Source organism: Haemaphysalis longicornis, unplaced genomic scaffold (assembly GCF_048455015.1).
Source record: "Haemaphysalis longicornis isolate Haplotype H1 unplaced genomic scaffold, Haemaphysalis longicornis Haplotype H1 scaffold_4, whole genome shotgun sequence".
Taxonomy (NCBI): Eukaryota; Metazoa; Arthropoda; class Arachnida; order Ixodida; family Ixodidae; genus Haemaphysalis; species Haemaphysalis longicornis.
Window position 1 is genome coordinate 63,078,645 of NW_027526361.1, and position 19,783 is coordinate 63,098,427.

At 47.5% G+C, this 19,783-nt stretch overlaps 1 protein-coding gene across 1 annotated transcript in view; it reads left to right on the forward strand.

Annotated features, from left to right (window-relative positions):
- The first annotated feature begins 210 nt into the window (after positions 1-210).
- The window catches only part of LOC144178844 (nonsense-mediated mRNA decay factor SMG9-like), a 39,926-nt gene continuing 20,353 nt past the window's right edge, over positions 211-19,783 (forward strand). The window contains exons 1-4 of the mRNA XM_077706980.1: positions 211-321; positions 4,473-4,574; positions 11,522-11,607; positions 18,931-19,031. Coding sequence (XP_077563106.1) covers positions 226-321; positions 4,473-4,574; positions 11,522-11,607; positions 18,931-19,031 — 385 coding nt within the window. The 5' untranslated portion in view covers positions 211-225. The remainder of the gene's footprint in view (positions 322-4,472; positions 4,575-11,521; positions 11,608-18,930; positions 19,032-19,783) is intronic.

The following is a 19,783-nucleotide window of genomic DNA, read 5'->3' on the forward strand; positions in this document are numbered from 1 at the left end:
TATATATATATATATATATATATATATTAGGGGTGTGCGAATATTCGAAACTTCGAATATTCGATTCGAATTTTTTGGTATTCGATTCGATTCGAACGACACTTTTATTGTTCGAAATATTCGAACCACCCAAAACTACAAAAAAAAAAAAATCAGAGCGTGTCTGTATCGGTGTTATTTACAGTGGACTCTCGTTGATACGATTCTGGGGGGGCGAATTTCGGGATGATACGAATTTCCGAAAAGTCCCGGCGAAATTGCATCGTTTGCAACGGGAAAAATTTCGGCTGTTACGAACGGACCTGCGCGGCCCGGCGGAAGGTACGAACGAGCCGGCGAGGCACCCGACTGCTGAACGAGCAAGTGACGGCTTTCGCTCCCCTGTTTGTCACTCTTTCTCCAGAAACGGCCGGGCTGTTGTTTTCTGCTCGCGAAAACGCTCTGCGCACGCCCAACGCGCTGACACCGCCGCGAAACCACCCCCACGCTGCGCGCGGCGCGGCCGGCGACGTCAACATGGCGTCGGCTCCAGCCGCGATTTGGCGCGGGCGCTCGAGCGACCGCTTCTAACCGCTCTTTAAAATGCGGCTCAAGGGAGACATGAAGTTGCTTGTGCGGTAAAGGAGCTGATAATTCATGCGATAACGGTACTATAAAACATCATCCGCGCCACTAGTGAAAGCGCCCATAAAATATTTGCCGGGGTGCTAAGCCTAACCGTCTCGGCGGAGCCAAGCAGGCTGTCTCGATCTCATCGCAAGTAGTCAGGCTCCTCCATTCTGCCGCGCGCGTACTGCGTCATTTTCTGACCGAGGTAGGCGCTACCGCGGGCGCGAAATCGTCGATGTGGGCGTGAAAATACAGCGCTCGCAGAGCCGAGGCGAGCGAATCGCGTGCAAAACCGCACCATACGGTTCACGCTTGGCTGTTGCGGCGTGTAGCGAGCTTGGGTACACCGAGTGAGGAGACGAGCGCGAAGCTTTACGTGCTCCAGAAAGGACTGCTTTGCGATACGGGGGTTAAAAAAAGCAGAAAAATAACGAATTTCTTCTCGCAAAAGTAGGAAAAGAAATAAACGAAAACTTTTTTCAGCGCTAAATTTTTTGGTCTGTGTTGGTTCATACGAATTTCGGATGATACGAATATTTTTCGCAGTCCCGCGAGATTAGTATAATCAAGATTTTACTGTATCAGCGCGCGGCAATGTGCACGGGCTCGGGCATGCCAGCTACTAGTGTCTCAAGTGAGCGGCTGTTTTCGATATCTGGTAAAGTGGTGACGAGCAGGAGGTTGTCACTGCTCCCCGAACATGTCGAGCAGTTAACCTTTCTCCATGTTAACATTTAAGTGAGTGCAGACCTTAATCTGTTGAGTTCAATGGTATTGTGTAATTCCTAATTTTACTTTGTGCGATTTGTTGTGCAATAAAGTTGCAGTTTTTGTGTCTCTAGATGGTGAAAACATTAATTTTGCAAACAACCATAAGTATTCGTATTCGAAAAATATTCGAAAAATATTCGATTCGATTCGAACTTTGTTTTTATTATTCGAATTTGCTTCGAAATTAAAAAATTGATATTCGCACACCCCTAATATATATATATATATATATATATATATATATATATATATATAGCGAATCAGAATAGGAAATGAGGGGCTCGTTGAAATAAGACAGAAATAAGAATTGGCAGTCAAGACAACCTCGGAAAGCAAAGGGGAGGATGTAGTACGTCAAGATAAAGAATTTGGAAAATAAGAAAGTGGAGAAAAAATGCCCGCCAGGTGGGATCCGAACCCACGACCTCCAGAATACCGGTGTGGTGCGATAACCACTACGCTACCGGCGGGGCTACTTTAGCCTCCACTTTCCGGGGTATTTATGTTCACGTGTTTTTGTTTCCTACGCTTGGGGGTGGTAGCCAGCGCCACTCGGACTACTCGGGGTGAAGGGGACCTTCTTTTTTTTTTAACCCCCGGGCCGTGACTCGAGCGTCTACGACATGTCGAGAGTGGTCGACCAGCGTTGAACCCTCTTAAGCTAACCTTGGCACCAAGACTGCCAGAACAGAGGCCCTCGCTATGCATGTAGCGAATCAGAATAGGAAATGAGGGGCTCGTTGAAATAAGACAGAAATAAGAATTGGCAGTCAAGACAACCTCGGAAAGCAAAGGGGAGGATGTAGTACGTCAAGATAAAGAATTTGGAAAATAAGAAAGTGGAGAAAAAATGCCCGCCAGGTGGGATCCGAACCCACGACCTCCAGAATACCGGTGTGGTGCGATAACCACTACGCTACCGGCGGGGCTACTTTAGCCTCCACTTTCCGGGGTATTTATGTTCACGTGTTTTTGTTTCCTACGCTTGGGGGTGGTAGCCAGCGCAACTCGGACTACTCGGGGTGAAGGGGACCTTCTTTTTTTTTTTTTTCTCCACTTTCTTATTTTCCAAATTCTTTATCTTGACGTACTACATCCTCCCCTTTGCTTTCCGAGGTTGTCTTGACTGCCAATTCTTATTTCTGTCTTATTTCAACGAGCCCCTCATTTCCTATTCTGATTCGCTACATGCATAGCGAGGGCCTCTGTTCTGGCAGTCTTGGTGCCAAGGTTAGCTTAAGAGGGTTCAACGCTGGTCGACCACTCTCGACATGTCGTAGACGCTCGAGTCACGGCCCGGGGGTTAAAAAAAAAGAAGGTCCCCTTCACCCCGAGTAGTCCGAGTGGCGCTGGCTACCACCCCCAAGCGTAGGAAACAAAAACACGTGAACATAAATACCCCGGAAAGTGGAGGCTAAAGTAGCCCCGCCGGTAGCGTAGTGGTTATCGCACCAGACCGGTATTCTGGAGGTCGTGGGTTCGGATCCCACCTGGCGGGCATTTTTTCTCCACTTTCTTATTTTCCAAATTCTTTATCTTGACGTACTACATCCTCCCCTTTGCTTTCCGAGGTTGTCTTGACTGCCAATTCTTATTTCTGTCATATATATATATATATATATATATATAAGACAGAAATAAAGTTTGGCAGTCAAGAAAACCTCGGAAAGCAAAGGGGAGGATATGATAGGTCATTGAAACCGATAAAGCATTTGGAAAGAAAAAGTGGAGATAAAATGTCCGCCAGGTGGGATCCGAACCCACCTGGCGGGCATTATATATATATATATATATATATATATATATATATATATATATATATATATATATATATAAAGGACTGCTAGATCTTTTTTGGGTTGTATGTACAAATTAAGTAGAAATTTGCATTCCTTAACACTTAACAATGGTGATCATGTTTCTTTTTTTTAAGTATTTGCACATTTACAAGTCTTACAAATTGTCCGTGTTTCGACCTCTTGAAAACCTAATTTTCGGGTAGTCTGCCTAAAAAGACTGCAAGGTACAAAATAGGACAGCTGAAGTGTGACTGCGTATTCACGCTGCAAACAGCCATCAGATATTGGCAACTTCGAAACCTAAATTCAGAATTATAGCCAGGCTGAGGTGAAATTCTAGCCAGGGAGCGAGTGGCCAGCCGCTGGACCAAACATGCGCACAATTGTTCGTGTTCGCAGCAGCCCTAGTAGAATCGTGCCCAGTGGAGCTTGACCGGTTCTCTTGGCTGGCCGGAGTATCGAGCACCCAGCCGGCCACAATGTCGCTTCCGCTTCATGGCTGTTTGCGCAATCCACCGGCAAGGGCAGCGTCACCTGCAACGGTGCTATTTTAAACGTTTAAAAGCTATTTTAGATAGGGCTACCACTCATGTCCCAGTTGGTTTGGTGGTACGTACTGTATGTTCAAAGTAAATTTGGCCAAGGTGAAATTTGAGTGCAGTTGGCCTTTAAATACTTTTGCGCCATTGAAGTTCCTGTGGCAAACGTTTCTGGATTACAGTGTCAACAAGTCCATCATGCTTGCAAGGTTCTCTTGCATCCCAGTACCAACACATATGCAAACCATTTTGGAAACTAAGTCAAATGCTCTTCTTTCTGGTGTAATATAACTGCTCTGGGATTGAGTTTTCCTTTTGCATCAGTGTGCAATAATAGCCTTAGCATCAGAATCAAACATGAGAGGAGGCTGTAAGGGAAAGCTTTTGTTTTACATGAATGCCCTAGCCACTTTTTCGCAGAATGAATGGCAGAGAATGAGAAAGGTAGAAGGGGAAAAAAAATGGCGGAAGTTAGATTGTCAAGGTATTCCTTGTGGGGAACCTTATTGTTATAGTGGGGATTACTCTGGATCTCATTCAGGAAGCAATGAATTTCTAAAGGAGGTTGCAGTTGTATGTAGGCCTCCAAAGGCTGGTCTAAAAACTGCAAAAGGAAACAAACAAACAAAAAAACCCTGCTATAACCTTTCTCCCTCTTGGCCTCTTACAAGCTGTTGGTCACAAATGTTGGTGGCTTCGAACTGCCTACTGCTTATGCTGTGTTGTTTCTCTGTGCCTTCCTGCCCCTCTTCAGCCTGTGATGAGTGCCTCGGTCATGGACCATATGATCCAGTTTGAGAAGAAGACCCCTGGTGGTGGGGACTTCCACTCGCTTGAGAATGCCCATGTCATGCAGGTGAAGTCCCCTCTTTCACATCTCCCGATGGACTAGCTTTGGAGGCTTGTAGTGCCTTGGTGTGTCAAGCTGGAATGTTTTGAGGTTACTTGCCTGTTCCTTTCAGCCGTGTAGTGCGTGAAAATTCGTCATTACCTCAAATGTGACACGCCAACCCTGACAATATCGTACATGTACAAGCAATTTTAAATTCAAAATTTAAACTACTTCCCTCTCCTTTTTGTTGTGGCTGGCCTAGATGGCACTGTGTGGGTGGAGGTGAGCTTGAGGAATACTCTTTTGCTCCTCCCCTGACACACTTGGGGACACCCCCACCATGTTGATGACTGCATCTGCACTATAAGCTGATGTGATATCTCTGACAGTGCGCAGCCAGTTTGTTTAATCTGTTTAAATCGAAGCAGTGAGCTCTGGGTACAAGTTGTTGCCTGTAATTCCTCATGTTTCTTGCACTGCTCGACTGATGGCAGATGTCATTGATGGCTGGTGTTAACTTGTAAGGGCCTGTCCTCTATTCTTCAAGTTTGGAGAGGCTACAGCAGAACGGTCAGTTAGGCTAGTTAGTAGTTATTCATCTTGGTGGTCAGAGCACTCGCAAAACAGGGACGGTGAAGGAAGAAAGATGACACGGCAGTTCTTCTTTTGTGCCAGTTTTGTGAGCGCTTTGGCCCTTAACTCATTCGCTACCGCGCCTATCAAAATCGATCAATTTGATCGATACTTTTGGGAGCGCCTTTTCATAGCGTTCCAGGCGTTTCTCGAACAAGTAAAGCTGTTCGGAGTTAGATCAGAAAATGGCCTTTCAAAATCAGTTTTGTTTTCATTTTTGCAACGGAAACGTGATTTTTGACACGCTTTTGAATCACCTGGTTGTGGAAAAGGGGCGTGGTCATCGCGCCTCAAGGCTACCAACGAAGAATGCGTGCCACTCGTAATTACTCTGCACCAGCGCTTGTTTTTTGCTATCAGGGCGTGAATGGGGAACTAGCAAACGATTTTCAATCGTCAGGTTCACGCTCTGACAGTAATAATCCTAGAAATCGGCTGAAAATGTCAAGCAGTGCCTGGTTGCAAAGCTACTTTATGATTTTAGGCAGTTTTATTGCCTTTGCGCAAGTTGTCCTAAGTACTCTGGTAGTTCTACTTACCCCAGGACCATTCCCAAACAGTTTACAACAGTTTCGGTTTTGTTTCTGCATCGCGAAATTCATATTTAGCGCAACTACGCAGTTACCCAACTTCAAGGCTAACTGCCATGGCGCCTGAAGCGTCCGCGACTGATCCTCGAACAAAGCACGCCGCTCCTCATTTCCCCCCACCCTAACCCGATTTCTGCGATAAGAACTTCAGATGCAAGTCAAAGGTCACACCCAGTCGCCAGATATCTGTTCCGCCGAGGACAGCGCTTCAAACCGGCCTTACACTGCCAGCTGTTCGCCTTCCAGTTTCGTTTTCATGCGAGGGTATATCCGGGTGTCTAATGTTGCTGCTTAGTTGAACTGTCTATTCGGACGGAGTCTCTGATAAGTTTTTGTACTGTTTCATTTGAAAAATGTTAGGTGGCGCTGCAATAGAGGAGGCTCGTTGTGCTGATCTTTTTTAGCGCGCGACTGCTACTCGGCCAAAGATCGCAGGGGACGATTCTAGCTCATCGTACCTCATTTTTGCGAGCAAGGCTACAATTGCGAGTAAGAAGATGATAATAAAGCTCAGCTTTATGTTTTGAGAGATAACTGACCGTGAACGACAACAAACATCAGCCACGGCGTTCCGTTTTCAACTTCATGCATGTTTTTTTCTTCATCGCGTGCTTGTCCCAAATATTGTGCTCGCTGTAAATGCAAAGTCAGCCATTGACAAGATGTTTTTACGTTATGTGGGGGCAAATTGGTGCCTCTGATAACGTCAAACCGCCAGATTTATTCCAAGGAACCACCCAAAATTGCACAGTTTGAATTAGAGGTTGGGCTTCACCGCATGACACGAGCACCGTGCGTGCTAACATTTTTTTTTATATCTGAAAAACTGTTCCGCGCAAGTCGACATTTTTTTTTAGGGTGTGTTTTTGAAATGTTTCCCTGCAAAATGTATATTCTAATTTTTTTCTACTACCGGTGGTTTGATATACACAACTCCTTTTTTATCATTTTTTTCGACAACTTGACAAAACTTTTGATTTTGATATTTTTTTTCACAACTATGATATATGAAAACCTTTAAAAAACTGGTGTTATTGGAAAGGCCATTAAATAATCTGCATTTTGTGCTCCTGCAATTAGTGCCTAAATAATTTTTTAGCAGAAAAAAAAATGTTTTCTTGGACCCCCCAAAATTGGTCAATTTTCTGCGGTAGCGAAAGAGTTAAGGTAATAGTTTGATGGGGATAGGCTGGAGCAGCATTTGGCTTATGAAGTCTGCATGAGTTATAGAATATTCGGGTACTGAGGGATAGCAGGCTCAACCTAGAGAGACGGGGAGCTTTTGGACTTGTTAGCATAAGCAATGCATCCCCTACATTAGCCAAAAAAAATTTGAAAATTTTTATCTTGCATAATCAATGCTGCCGTCATTGTCATTCATGAGAATGCATGAAAAAACGGTGGTGTACAGAACGCCGCCACCCCTTGACTTTCTGGAATGCAGCTGGCATGTTTTGACTGCTACGGCAGGCACGGCGCCTGTTATCTGAGCCTCTTCAGCGTCAAGCCACGAGGCATTAGCCCTGGAGTGGTGATAGTGCAATGCACTCGTGACGGGTGAATGTTGATAACTTCTCATATATGAATTCTTCAGGCATACTATGTACATATAATTTGACAGTTCTCTGTGTGATTTTTGAGTGACTTATATTGGATGGTGGAAGCTAATTATGACCCCTTTTCTTTAAAGAGGTGCCTTCTGTAATTGAATTCAAGACTGACCACATGGCTGTGTATCTACACTACTTCGTTTTGCAGCAGTGTGAAATTTGCTGACTAAGTTCAGACTAAGTTAGAAAAGTGGCTCCTGCTAATGTGCGAGGGGACGCAAAGTTGAAATTGCAATGAAAAAAAAAAAAGGAAATGCTTACCTCGCATCTTATGTTCCTTGAGTACTTGCCAATGTATTGGGGTAGAAAAGTGCGCTCATTTCTCAAGTAAATACAGTAAGTGGAGGGGTGAAATAAAAGATGTTTTCAAGCAAGGAATGGAGAACATGGACATGACAGAGCAGTGGGAAACTGCAAAGAGGGGTCTTGGGCATGGTGCCAAGATGTAACTATTAGTGATAGTTGCTCCTGGCAGGCACTGAAACCAGCATAGCACAATCGTGGAGAAGGAGCTTTAATGCTACAGTGCATCAGGGAGGGTGAACATATCCAGTGCCCATATTTGAGCTGTGTGCCTGTCTGCTATGCCGCATGAATGAGGCTAATTACTTTGAAGGAAAATTGTTGGTAATATTAGGGTTTTGTGTGTGGTGAATACGTTTGTGGTAGCACTGCAGGGTCCCTTCCCTTGAGCGAAATCCCTGGAATAAAAGAAAAATAATTCTATTTGCCTGTTTGCACCTACTTTTTGTAAACCAAAAGGGTGCCGAGTTACAAGGAGTGTGCAGTGTGCTGTACAGTCACTGACATTATCATACAAATCACATGGCAGGGCCACCAGAATAGCCTTGTTGAGTAGCAAGCACAGAACGGGATAAGAGGGTGTTGTTACATTGGCGAGGGCATCCAAGAATCACCTCCGTCATGTCGTGGTAGCATGGCGAGCGAGCGGTGAGAGGGGAGCTGTTCCAAATGATGAAGAGCTGAGAGCAAAAACTTAACTTGTTTAATGCATGGTGAGAAGAGAGCAGCGATGACACAGGAGGCAGTCCGCTGGCATGCTTACAACATGACTCAGGCAGGGTAACGTCTCATTCCAATGCCAACGATGAAGTGCTGGCTCGGCTCGCAGAAGGGTGAGAATTTATTACCAAAAATCCCAACGGTCCACAGGCGTCCAGCACGTTGCGCAAGACACTAAGCAGCAGAAGCGCACAAAAACACCCTCCACGAGTCTCGTGATAGCCAGCACATGCAGTGCTGGAGAGAGGGGTGAGAGGAGGGTCCAACGGATGCCAGAGTCAAACACACACAAACAAAAGCACTCTTGCAGAGCCGGAGACACGATGAGTCAATGGCCACTGGCTGCGCTGTATTTTTGGCCGTGCCATATTTTTAGTCAGTCAGCGAAGCAACTGGTCTTCTCCACCCAGCATCACTGCTATGTGGGAGAGCATCTAGGTGCATTATCGTGCTGTGCACTGTTGAAGCCCATGCACCGTGTCAACACACGCACAGTCGATTCGTAATGGGGTGTTGTTTTGTCTTGTGCTCAGGACGGAAAGGGCAAAAAGGCAACAAGATTCTCTCTTTATTTATTTATTTTATTTTGAATACCCTCAAGGCAATTGCATTGAAGAGGGGAGTGGGTGCCTCCAGCAAGCACTAACAGACTGCCAAAGGTGGTGCGAGTATGCGGGCCTCACTCTCTCGCAAGAGAAGACTGCATTACTTCCCGTGGCCAATGCTTGGGGCCGCCGCCTCCTTGCTGTGTCTCTCATTTCACTGCAACTGAATGGGAACGACATCCCCATGGTTGGCCGTCTTCGGGTCCTAGGATTAGAAATATCGTCATCAGGGTCAGCAGCTCAGTGGCTACGATCTGCTCGACAGAAAGCCGGACAGATGCTCCACCTCGTTCGCCGCATCTCGCAGAAGTCTGGCGGGGCCTGCTGGACGATTTCCCGTCTCCTAGTGTGCGCCGTACTACAGCCACGGCTTGTGTATCAGGCACAGTTCCAGCACATGACGCAAGCGGACTGGGCTCGGCTTGAGGCCATCAACAGGGCCGCCATGCGCACCATTACTGGCCTCCCTCGCATAACACCAATTCCACCGCTACAAGCCGAAGCCCAGCTAAACACGCTTGATGAACTAATTCATCAGCGTCGTTCCGCACGCCTGCTAAAACGTGGGCTGGTTCCAGAGGCGGCAGCTCTGTCCGCGTACATGGGCCAGCCGCTGAATACGATGCCAGCCTTTTCCGTCGCAAGGCCGCCCTTGCTCTACCATCAGGTGACGGACAACAAGCCTCTGGCAAGGCTACATGTCCGAACCTCTGGCCTTCATCAACCTCCGGATGCAGCCCTACTTCATGTCGGTCACTGGGCGCCTGCGACGCGACCACGAGTCATGCAGGCTTTTGTGGACGCCGGGGCACACGACTCCCTCGTAACCACAGCCTTGGCTTGTCCTTCTCACCCAATCTTAAACCAGAGCTGCGCCTACGAGACCCTCCGACCTCTACCAAGCCTGTTGGCAGAACTTACTGCTATTCGGGATGGTCTCCAAGCACTTGCATCGACAGTAACTACCGGCGTGAAACTGGAAATTTACACGGACTCAACGACAGCGATACGTGATTTACGTCGCGTTGCGCGTAGCACCAGCATGTCGGCACGTATTCACGCGATCCTGGACACATACCCATGCCCAGTGCGTGTTTTGTGGGTTCGCCGGGACATGCTTCCTGCCCACATAGCGGCGGATCGCGCCTGTTGCCGTATAAACCTTTCACGGCCGCTACCACTTCTTCCAGTGTCCACCCTAGAAGAACTGCTGGTGGAAAAGGAGTGCCTCCGCTGCGCCACGCGTGCTTTACTTCCACCGCGTGGAACTGACCTCCCCAGTGGGCTCGCTCGCTGGGAGGAGGTGCTGCTGCGGAGGCTTCGAGTTGGGGTGGCCTTATCCCCAGCAGTGACCCACGCTTGGCCTGCCTGCTATCATTCACCGTTTGCGGACACCTGTCCCTTTTGTACGGTCCCTGCGTCCGTAGCCGACATGAGCCACCTTCTATGGACCTGCCCTGCCCTGCAAACCTCTCGCCTGCAACACCTCCGAGGCACAGGGCTCCATCCTGGGAGACCCCCTGATCTACAGCGGTGGATCTGGGGCCCGCAGTACCGGTCTCTGCTTACGTTTCTGCGTGACACAAATGTGATGTTGTATATATAACTGTTATGCCGTAAGGCAAACTCTCGCCAAAAAAAAAAAAAGTAAACACATTACAACAAATCAGGAAACTTCAGTACAAACAGCAGAACAGAAGTAGCTATAACCTCTACAAAACAAAGTTGTACGGGTCAACGAGGTAGCAATCTTCCTGTTGCGACGAGAGAAGTGCGGCTGAGGTTTGCATGGGTGACAATTTTTGGCATTCATTGCAAATATGATAAAAAAAATACATACATTGGACAAGTGAAATTCACAGAAATCAGTGCAACGTTATACAGAAACAAATGGCCTAAAATATAATATTAGACACAGCAGTACGAAACAAATCCAGGTTGCTAATTGTAGCAATATTAGAAGGAAGGTGGTTCCAGTCGCTAGAGGTATGTGGAATGAAGGAATGAAAAAAGGCCTTAGTGTTGCAAGAAGGAACTCCAACTTTATGAATATGATCTAAACGCAAAGATATCTATGAAGGTGGAGTAAGTGAAGCGTGGCGAAGCATGTTGTGTGAGAACACTTTATGGAATAAGCACAACCGTGCAGTTCTGCGACGTGACGTCAGAGATGTTAGACCCAAGTTACTTTTCATTCCGGATATGCTGGCTGCTTACTGATAGTTAGAAAAAATGAAACGTGTGGCGTTGTTTTGAATCATTTCGAGTTGATGACTAAGAATTTCAGTACATGGATCCCATATCTTTGGTAGCTACATGGATGCTTATCTTTGGTAGCTACTAGTGCTAAGTGCAGGCGTTGGTGCTTGACGTGGATCTGCCAGCTGCTTTGCTTGGCGTGTACATGTTCCCTGTCATATTGCCCTCAAAGGTGCCTTGCACCTAGAATCGCGACGCCATTGCCACGCTTGTGGCTCATGCCTTCTTCCCCTGTTGTTCATTCCTGACAGTCCCTGCAGATGGCTTCGTTCCTGATGGCTGTGTGCCACACAGTTATTGTTGTGCAAGACTGGTTCGCTGATCCAAATTTTTTCAGGTATGTTTGGTGTTGCAGGTTGTTTGGTGTTTTCTTTTTTTCTTTCTAAATCTCCATGTGTCTCTCTCTCAGTCGGCTTTGCCTGGCCATTTAAGAGCATAACAGGCCGCTAGTTTTAGAACGCAGCCCTTTGGCAGCCATCTCTGGGTTGAGCCACGTTGTCGGCGTAACCGAGTGAACGAAGGCAAGACCAAGGAGTGAAAGAACAAGTGAACGATGAAAGAAAGCAAAGGAAGAGAGTCGAGAAATTGTGAGGGGAGGGGGGTTCGCCGTGGTGGCGAGCCAGTATTCTCCAAAAGTGTGCAGTGGGGTAGGGGGCGAGGGTGCAGCAAGCTGTGTCCGCATGAGACGCTCATCTGCGCAACGCTGGCGAAAACGTGAAGGGGGCATACGCATGACGATGGTGTGCGGTCCCTGCCTAAGACGCCGGTCACGGTCCTTTCCTGTGATGCACTTCGCGCCGCCGATGCAGAGGCTCATCACCACTGCTGTCGAGAGTACCCACGAGTGAGTCTGCCTCAGCGCGCTGCTGCTACGCCCAAATATCGCATTAGAAAGTACTGTAATCACATGCCAATTTTTTTTGGGGGGGGGGGGGCAATCAGCAGGCTGCTGTATTGTTCGCTTCTGAGCGTTATGACTCCACAATGTGTGAATGGTGCTAGCTGGTTCTTGAAGCGAAGGTTTGACATACTTTTGATGTTCGTCTGAAGTTTCTGAACCATCGTCTCTCTCCTCATATGGGCTGTGTTAAAGGGAACAAAACAGCGTGCTTTAAAACATTGTCTAAAGCTAACGCGGAGGTGTGCAAAAAGCAGGAGGGTGTGGCTTCAAAATTTGGCCCTCGTCATTATCAAAGGCACTCAATGTGAGGTCACATGTGTTTTAGGGTGCATATTATGGGTGTTGGAAATGAATTCTCGTGTTCTCTTTACCAGTGGACTGCACTGTACATTGATGCAAAACACCAACCTTTAATTAGTGGCCTGGTTAGGATTCCAGCATTTAAGCACAGAGCTCAAACTTGTAGTAGTGCGTTGTTTTGAGTAAGGATTTTGTACTCATACCATGAGATTCCCTTCAAGGGCACATTAGCCACGATGCTAAGTACTGATGTAAGGGCACTTTTGTGCAAATAGTAAACGAATAACCACGTTCCTGTAGTGCACTTGCTTCTGACAGAGTAGATTGTCAGGGGAAGCTGCCAACCACTAATTTTAACTGGAAGCAGCTAGCGCTTGTTCAACAGTCAAATCCAAATTGGAGGTTAACTCACTGAAGCTACACTGGGGTATAATGCACAATGTGATGGAAGGCTATGAATTGATTTAGACCATCGGGCATCTTTAATTTGTGCTGATAACTCAACACTCTGGCATCCTAGCAAACTCGGGCAAACGGGCACCGCGGCTGGTATCAATCCTCCCAACTCGGGGCTCTGCAGCACCACACCTTAGCCACCGTGCCACCGCAGTGGGTGCAGCAGTTTGTATCCAGTCTGTGCAAACCGAAAGTAAGGGCTCTACTCCTTGTAATAAAGCTTATCACTACAACTTCTGGCTGTTCCCAAATTCGTAGAAGCAGTTTAAAAAAACATTGCAAGTTTAATGCAGTTTTATTTTATTTTGTTAAGTCAAAGGGCAGTAGCAGTAGTAGTGCCGCTTTATCTAACATTGGGTTCAGGGTAGGTTGGCCCCCGCGATGTCTGGGGTTCTGGCCGTGACGATTTTTTGGGTTGCTAGGTCAGAGCTCCCCAGAGCCTGCTCCCAGTGGGAGGAGAAAAAGGGGTGGCACGACACTACATAGGGAGTGGAAGAGTGTGTCCAGTGCGCCACATGAAGTGCAGTGGGGGAAGGCGAATTGGTGTGAGTGGGTGTGTACAGGGAGAGTGCCGTGTGGGAAAGTGTGGGTTTGTAAGAGCCGCCACATGTGCGCTGCCGGCGGAGTAAGGGAAGGGTGCTGGGGGGGAGGTAGGTTCCTTCGGGGAAGGTGGTAATGTTGAGTTATGTCCTTGTGTGTGAGAAGGATCAAGTTGGACATTTTGGGGATGCCGGGTTTAGGCGTAAAAGAAACGGGATATCAAAGCTCGGGCGTACTGGTGTGCCGTCTCATTACAACCTACGCCGGTGTGGGCCGGAGTCCACAGCAACATCACGGGGTGGGCAGGGGGATTCTGAAGAAGAATTTTGAGGGCTGCTACGGAAATTACACCCTTTGTGTACTTTCGTATGGCAGTTTGAGTCAGATAAAATAATCTGGGGGGTAGGTGATTGAGTAAGGGCAAGGAAAATGGCCGCCTCCAGTGATGTGATAGCTGCGCCAATTGCGCCTAACTGCGCCGAGAGGTAAATCCTGCTACATCCTGCTACAAACACTCTGATTTCAAGCAATCTGCACCAATCTTGCGCCGAAGCCTTCGCCGAGCTTCCTCGATGTGGCGGGCTCTTTACGCCGCGAGTGTTGAGGAGGAGGGAATCTTGGAGTGTTTTCTGCTCGCGAAAATGCGTCGCGCACGCCACAGGCGCGCTGATGCTGCCGCGGAACACCTGCATGCTGCGTGCGGCGCGGCCGGCGGCGGCAATATGGCGGCGGTGTGGGGATCTCGAGCGACTGCTTCTAACAGCTCTCTAAAATGCTGCTCAAGGCACACACGAAGTTGCGTGTGCGGTAAAGGAGCTTATAATGGGGGCGAAAACGGTACTATAAACCATCATCCGCGCCGCTAGTGAACACGACCATGCAATATCTGCCAGGGTAGTAAGCCTAAACATCTCTGTCTGAGCCAGCTGGCTATCTGGAGCGCTTCGAAACTTCCTCCATGAGGCGCGCACTTCCCCATTGGGGCAAGTCGGCAAGCTCTTCCCACTGCTGCGCGCGTCGCGCGTCAGTTTCTGACCGAGGTAGAAGGTGCCGCGGGTGCGATATCGTCGATGCGGGCGTGAAAATATCGCGCTCGCAACGCCGACACGCACAAATCGCATGCAAAAACGCGCCATGCGGTTCACGCTTTACTATCTGCATTTTACTAAAGCTTGGCGAGTTAGCACAGCACCGGGATAATTTGAAATTAATGGGAGAGGCCTTTGCCCTGCAGTGGGCGTAGATAGGCTGGTGATGATGATGATGATGAAAGCTTGGCAGGAGTTCACGTGACTAACTCCACTTAATTTGGGACTGGCTGTAAGCCGGTTCATTGAAAAGTTTTGAGCTTCCAAGAAAGTGATCTTGCCTGACTGAACATGTCGTTCAGGAGGAACGCTACAGGAGTGCTTCAGGAAAGCATTTTATGATGAAACTTTCTTTGCAACGCTACTCTTCGTGAAGAATGTGGTCGACGTTTTCACTGATTTTTTTTGTCTTCATTTTAAATAAGTTAGCCGTTGGTCCACCTACTCAATGATCATCATAGGTGACCCTCTTTCACAAGCTGGGTGGTGCTTCATTAAGACAGTCTTACCGCTCAAAAAAGCCAGAGAGTTGCCGTTGTTGCTAACCTAGTTCCCTGCAAATTGGAAAGCGAGTTTAGAAGTTGGAGAGGACATGTAGCATGCTATTTCGTCTTGGGAACCCGGAGAGAAACAGACATTTAGGCTGGGTGCTAGAAGCTTTTACATAAAATGCACTCAGTGCACTCAGTACATTCTGTCACGTGTCACTGTGTTTTGTTCATTATGGTTTTACGAAACGTTCTGTAGCCTGCCGATTGGAATGCTACCCCGATAGTCATTTTTTAAATAAAACTTCAAGTTCTTTCATGATCAGTTGTGTCATGCAGTGAATGCATCTACACACTCGCACGAACTCTTTCGGTGCTTGTCTTGAGACAGTTCATAGTTAATGCTTATAGACATCTGTGCGGCAGAAACTTGTCTGCTCTGAAGGAATTTTTCTTGTTTAAACATTTCTGTTTGCCCAGGATGCTGCTTTTGGGGCTCCTCTGGGTTGTTTTGCTCCCCTTCTAGCAATATTTCTCAAATCTTAATGCTCGTACTGGCTGCTCCAAAAGCCAATTTCGCTGCTCCAAAATGACTCAACACAATCACATCACTCGCCTTTTCCGCAGTTACCGAAAAGGTGGTGGCGACTGTAGCTGAGACCTGAGGGATTGTTGGAGCAGCGCCTACTACAGCGAGTGCGAAGGCAGGATGGGTGGGGTAGGCCGCTGCGTCTACGTAGAGAGTGTGCTCAGGGGGAGGGTAGCGGGAATGTGTGCTTGGGCTTGGGCTAGACGGCGTCCGCGGTGGTAGGCTGGATGCATATTTCGCAGGATCGGCTTAAATGAGCATTGCATATTGCAACAATTATATTCTGTAGTTACATCATCGCCATCGTCACGATTAGCGCCACTATCATCATTCGCATCCTTTCACAATCATCATCAGCAGTGCCTGGCAGCGTCAGCAGTTCCACACAACACAACAGAGATCAAACACGACTGGGCGGTTGCAGCTGGGCGGTTGCTCCTCTTCGCTGCTCCCACTTCTGGCCGGGCCTACGCTCTTTAAATAATGTAGGAAGCTGCATCAACCACATCAACTGAGTCTGCTCCCTACACTTCTAACACGTAGCGTTCTTTGCCAAGTACCCCCTCAGCCAGGACCGTGTAACGCCCTGCATTTCCGCAACAACGAAGATTTCGCAGAAGTTTTACCTTTAATTGTTATAATAGCATGAATGGGGGATAATTGGTTGAACGGCATTTTGAAAAACCAAAAAATTTGGCTGTAAAGAACTCACACTTGTGGGCATCGTTAATACTTCGCGTTAAGGGACAATAGAATAACGTGCCGTCGTTACTCTCACTGCTCTCGCACAGCACCGAACTGTCAAGAGACTCTGCCCACAATGGGTTCGAGAGCGAGGCACGGCTCTTGTTGCCCGTGTACGTCGTTAGTCACTTATCAAGGAAGCGATATCTTTCATAGTACAAAGGTTTATTACATGGACAACCGTGATACAAAATACTACACCGCACTACATACATAGCCCCTGGGGCATACACCTGTCAGCGTGTGCACAGCCCGTTTTCAGGCAGCTGTTAGTGCCCACTGCCTTATGTGCTGTCCGCGACACTCACTGAGATAGGGGAAGGGGCTCTCTGTGGCAGCTATACATATTAAGCCACTGGGCTTAACCAGGCGGCATCGGTGCTCGTCCGCTGACCTAAGACGGCGCGAGCCATCAAAGCGCGGATGCGGGCAACCCCGCCATTAGAACGGGGTATGCCCGGATACTCAATAGACATCGTAGATAAATGCACTGACCCAATCAAGGCATGCGCAAATCGACACAGTGGGTGCTGTGACCTGCCCTGGTGAGAAACAATGGTCAATGCAAGAACGGCCAAAAGTGGCTGAAAGGCATTTATGTACCCGTGCGCCGCGCTTCTGGTGGCGATATCTCCCTCCGGTGGTCTCACGACGTGCGTCCCGCATCCCCGTAGGGAGAGGAGGGAGCTGCATGAGGATCACCCTCGCCCCACTAAGGAGGAGGGCGTCGCTAGCACCTCCTAGCCCCAGTGGAGGAGTTTGCCTCCCCGCACACTCTAGACAAGCGGCATAAGAATACCACCCATTAGTAGACAATTTTCTGAATTTCTGCAGATTTTTACCCATTTCCGTCCTTACCTTTTGTTTTGTGTCTTGATAGGCATTTATGCTTCTAAGTTCCACTTGCAAAGTTAAAGGAGCCATGAAGAGAAAATGCAAGTTGGTTTTATTCGAAAGATTTCGTGTTTTATAGTGCCCCCAGCGCTTGTCCGGATACAAACGGTGCTTTATTCACTGAGAAATTAAACAATTTAGGTTAAAATTTTGATTTTCCCGCTCAATCGTGCGTTTTCGTGGTCCCAAGTGACATCACGGGAACCGACCGCTCTGCAGCCTAGAATTGCTAGAATACCTTCATTCACGCATCCGCCGTACAGGGTAGAGACACGTAACGCTGGCGCCGCCATGTTCGGTTGCTGGCTCGCCACCGAAGCAAGTCATTGTGTCAAAACCGCGCTAAAATTATCGCCGCAACGCGATTTACTGAAGAAGTTTGAATCATATTGTCTGTTTCGCGTTGCTAGGTCTCGTGGGAAACGAAAAGAATAACGCGCTGAGCCCGTTGGCCTAATTGCGGCGGCATGGGACCGTTCAAAGGTTGTCTCCACCCTGTACAGCGGTGTTGGTTTGTTCCCGCGTTTCTTTACGTTCCGTAACCTAGATGGCGCCACCATACCGTGGCAAGCGTTTGGTTTGTTTTTGCCCGCATTTAAACCTGGATTGTTTTTGTTCTGGGAGAAAATATTCGTTCCCTGAAACAGTGCTCGCTCGACAAATGGGGTCACGTAAGACACCGTTGCTTGCGTCAATCGGCCAGTGTCGTCTGAGACAACCCCAAGCCCCGTAGTGCTGTGCAGCTAAACCAAAGCATGATGTGCGCAGTACGAACAGCAGAACGCATCAGTACTTCTATGTTTACATGTGCTTTCGTAACTTCCACTGTTTGTCCCATCATTCTTATTGCTTTGTAAAGAATGTGCCCTAAATTTAAGCGCAAATCGCTCGTTCGTCTAGTTTGTAAGCTCTACCTAATTTGCGTCTGCTTCTGCCAGCCTCCGCCAATCGCAGAGCTTAGCCCATGTGACATCACAGGTTCTGTTGCGGGAAATGAGCTGGTGGGTCGCATGACCATTCCCGTTTTTCCTAATTATGTAGCTTATTTGAGCGAAGTTTACGTTAAAAGTGGTGTCAATATGATTCTAACGAGACAATCTTTTGAATGAACCAAACTTGTGTTTTCTCTTCATGGCTCCTTTAAGTATTCTCATTATTATCCTTGGCCAATTTGCTTTTTGCTTGTTAATTGGCTAACTTGTAGTTAGACAATTGGTCACACGAAGGAGTGCTGCTTGGTATGTTGTTAAAAGTGGGTATTCGCTGGGTGTATTCTCGGGGGTATGCACCGGGCACTGGTACAAGTGGAATCTCCATTTTAATTCATTGGCACAAGACGAGGGCATGCACGGAACAGCGTGCATGCACAAGACTTTATTCTATATTACTAGGTTTGCAGATCACTTCAATGCCCTTTTACTTAATGTGCACTGAAATTTTGGCACTCTGGCATTTTCGTTGTTTGTCTCCATCAGAAAATGCCAACTTGCGCGGTTTTTTTTTTCACCGGGAATCCGCTTAGGCTCTTCTACCGCCTTCTTGTTCTGCCTACTGCCTTGCCGTCTCCATCAATAAACCCTGTTATAAACTGTATAAATAGCCTTTAATCGTGTGTTATGTCCATTTGTGCAAGTTACTGTGACGCCTTATCCCTGCGCAGGTTTGTGCTAACAGCTGAGATGCTGAAGCCGACCACTTCTTCACACGACCAGAGCCGCAGCAGTAACAGCGACGATGTCACTGAGAGCTTTCCTCACCTCGGTAGGTATGTCTGGAGTGTGGTATTTGTTAAGTGATTTGCTCCAAATTAACTGTCCAAAATTAAAAAAAAAAGGGTGGCTGCATCTACGGGATTGATCTCAGCATAACTACAAGTCCAAGTACAGGTGTCAAAAGCACTTGAATGTTTTTTAGTGGAGCCAGGAATAATCTAATCTGAAAGAGCTTTCACTGTTCTATTCCCCAAATCAGGCGATACCACTTTGAGCTTGTCTGCTATTCCTCATTTCTAGTGCTCTTGTTTTCTTCAGTGCTTGTCTGGTGATAGATGGATGTGCAAATAACATTGCAGCTTGGAGTTGACTTGCATACTTCAGCACAGCTAATGTGGTGCGATCTACTTATCCTCCAGGTTTTAGCAATGATCACCTCGCAACAGTCAAATTGCAAAATTTAACAGCAATAAGAGGCATGAAAACATTCCCTTTTACTCGGGTACATGATTCTGATCTGTGCCAGAGTTAAACTGTGCCTCTCGCTCCAGCATGCACTCATGCATTGTTGGGCATGCAATGTCATGATCACGTGGACGTGTGTGGCAGTTTCAGTAGTCTTTGGACTTTGCTGGAACATTCACCAGATGGCGCCACCATCCTGCGGAGTTTTAGGGAAATGTGAAATATTTGTGAAATGTAGGCGCAAACCGACAGTTGCACAAATTCGTATGCAAGATAAGGCCAGTCATCAGCGAGTTGTAATGTGCACGTTGCAAAAAATTAGTGAGAGAGAAGAAA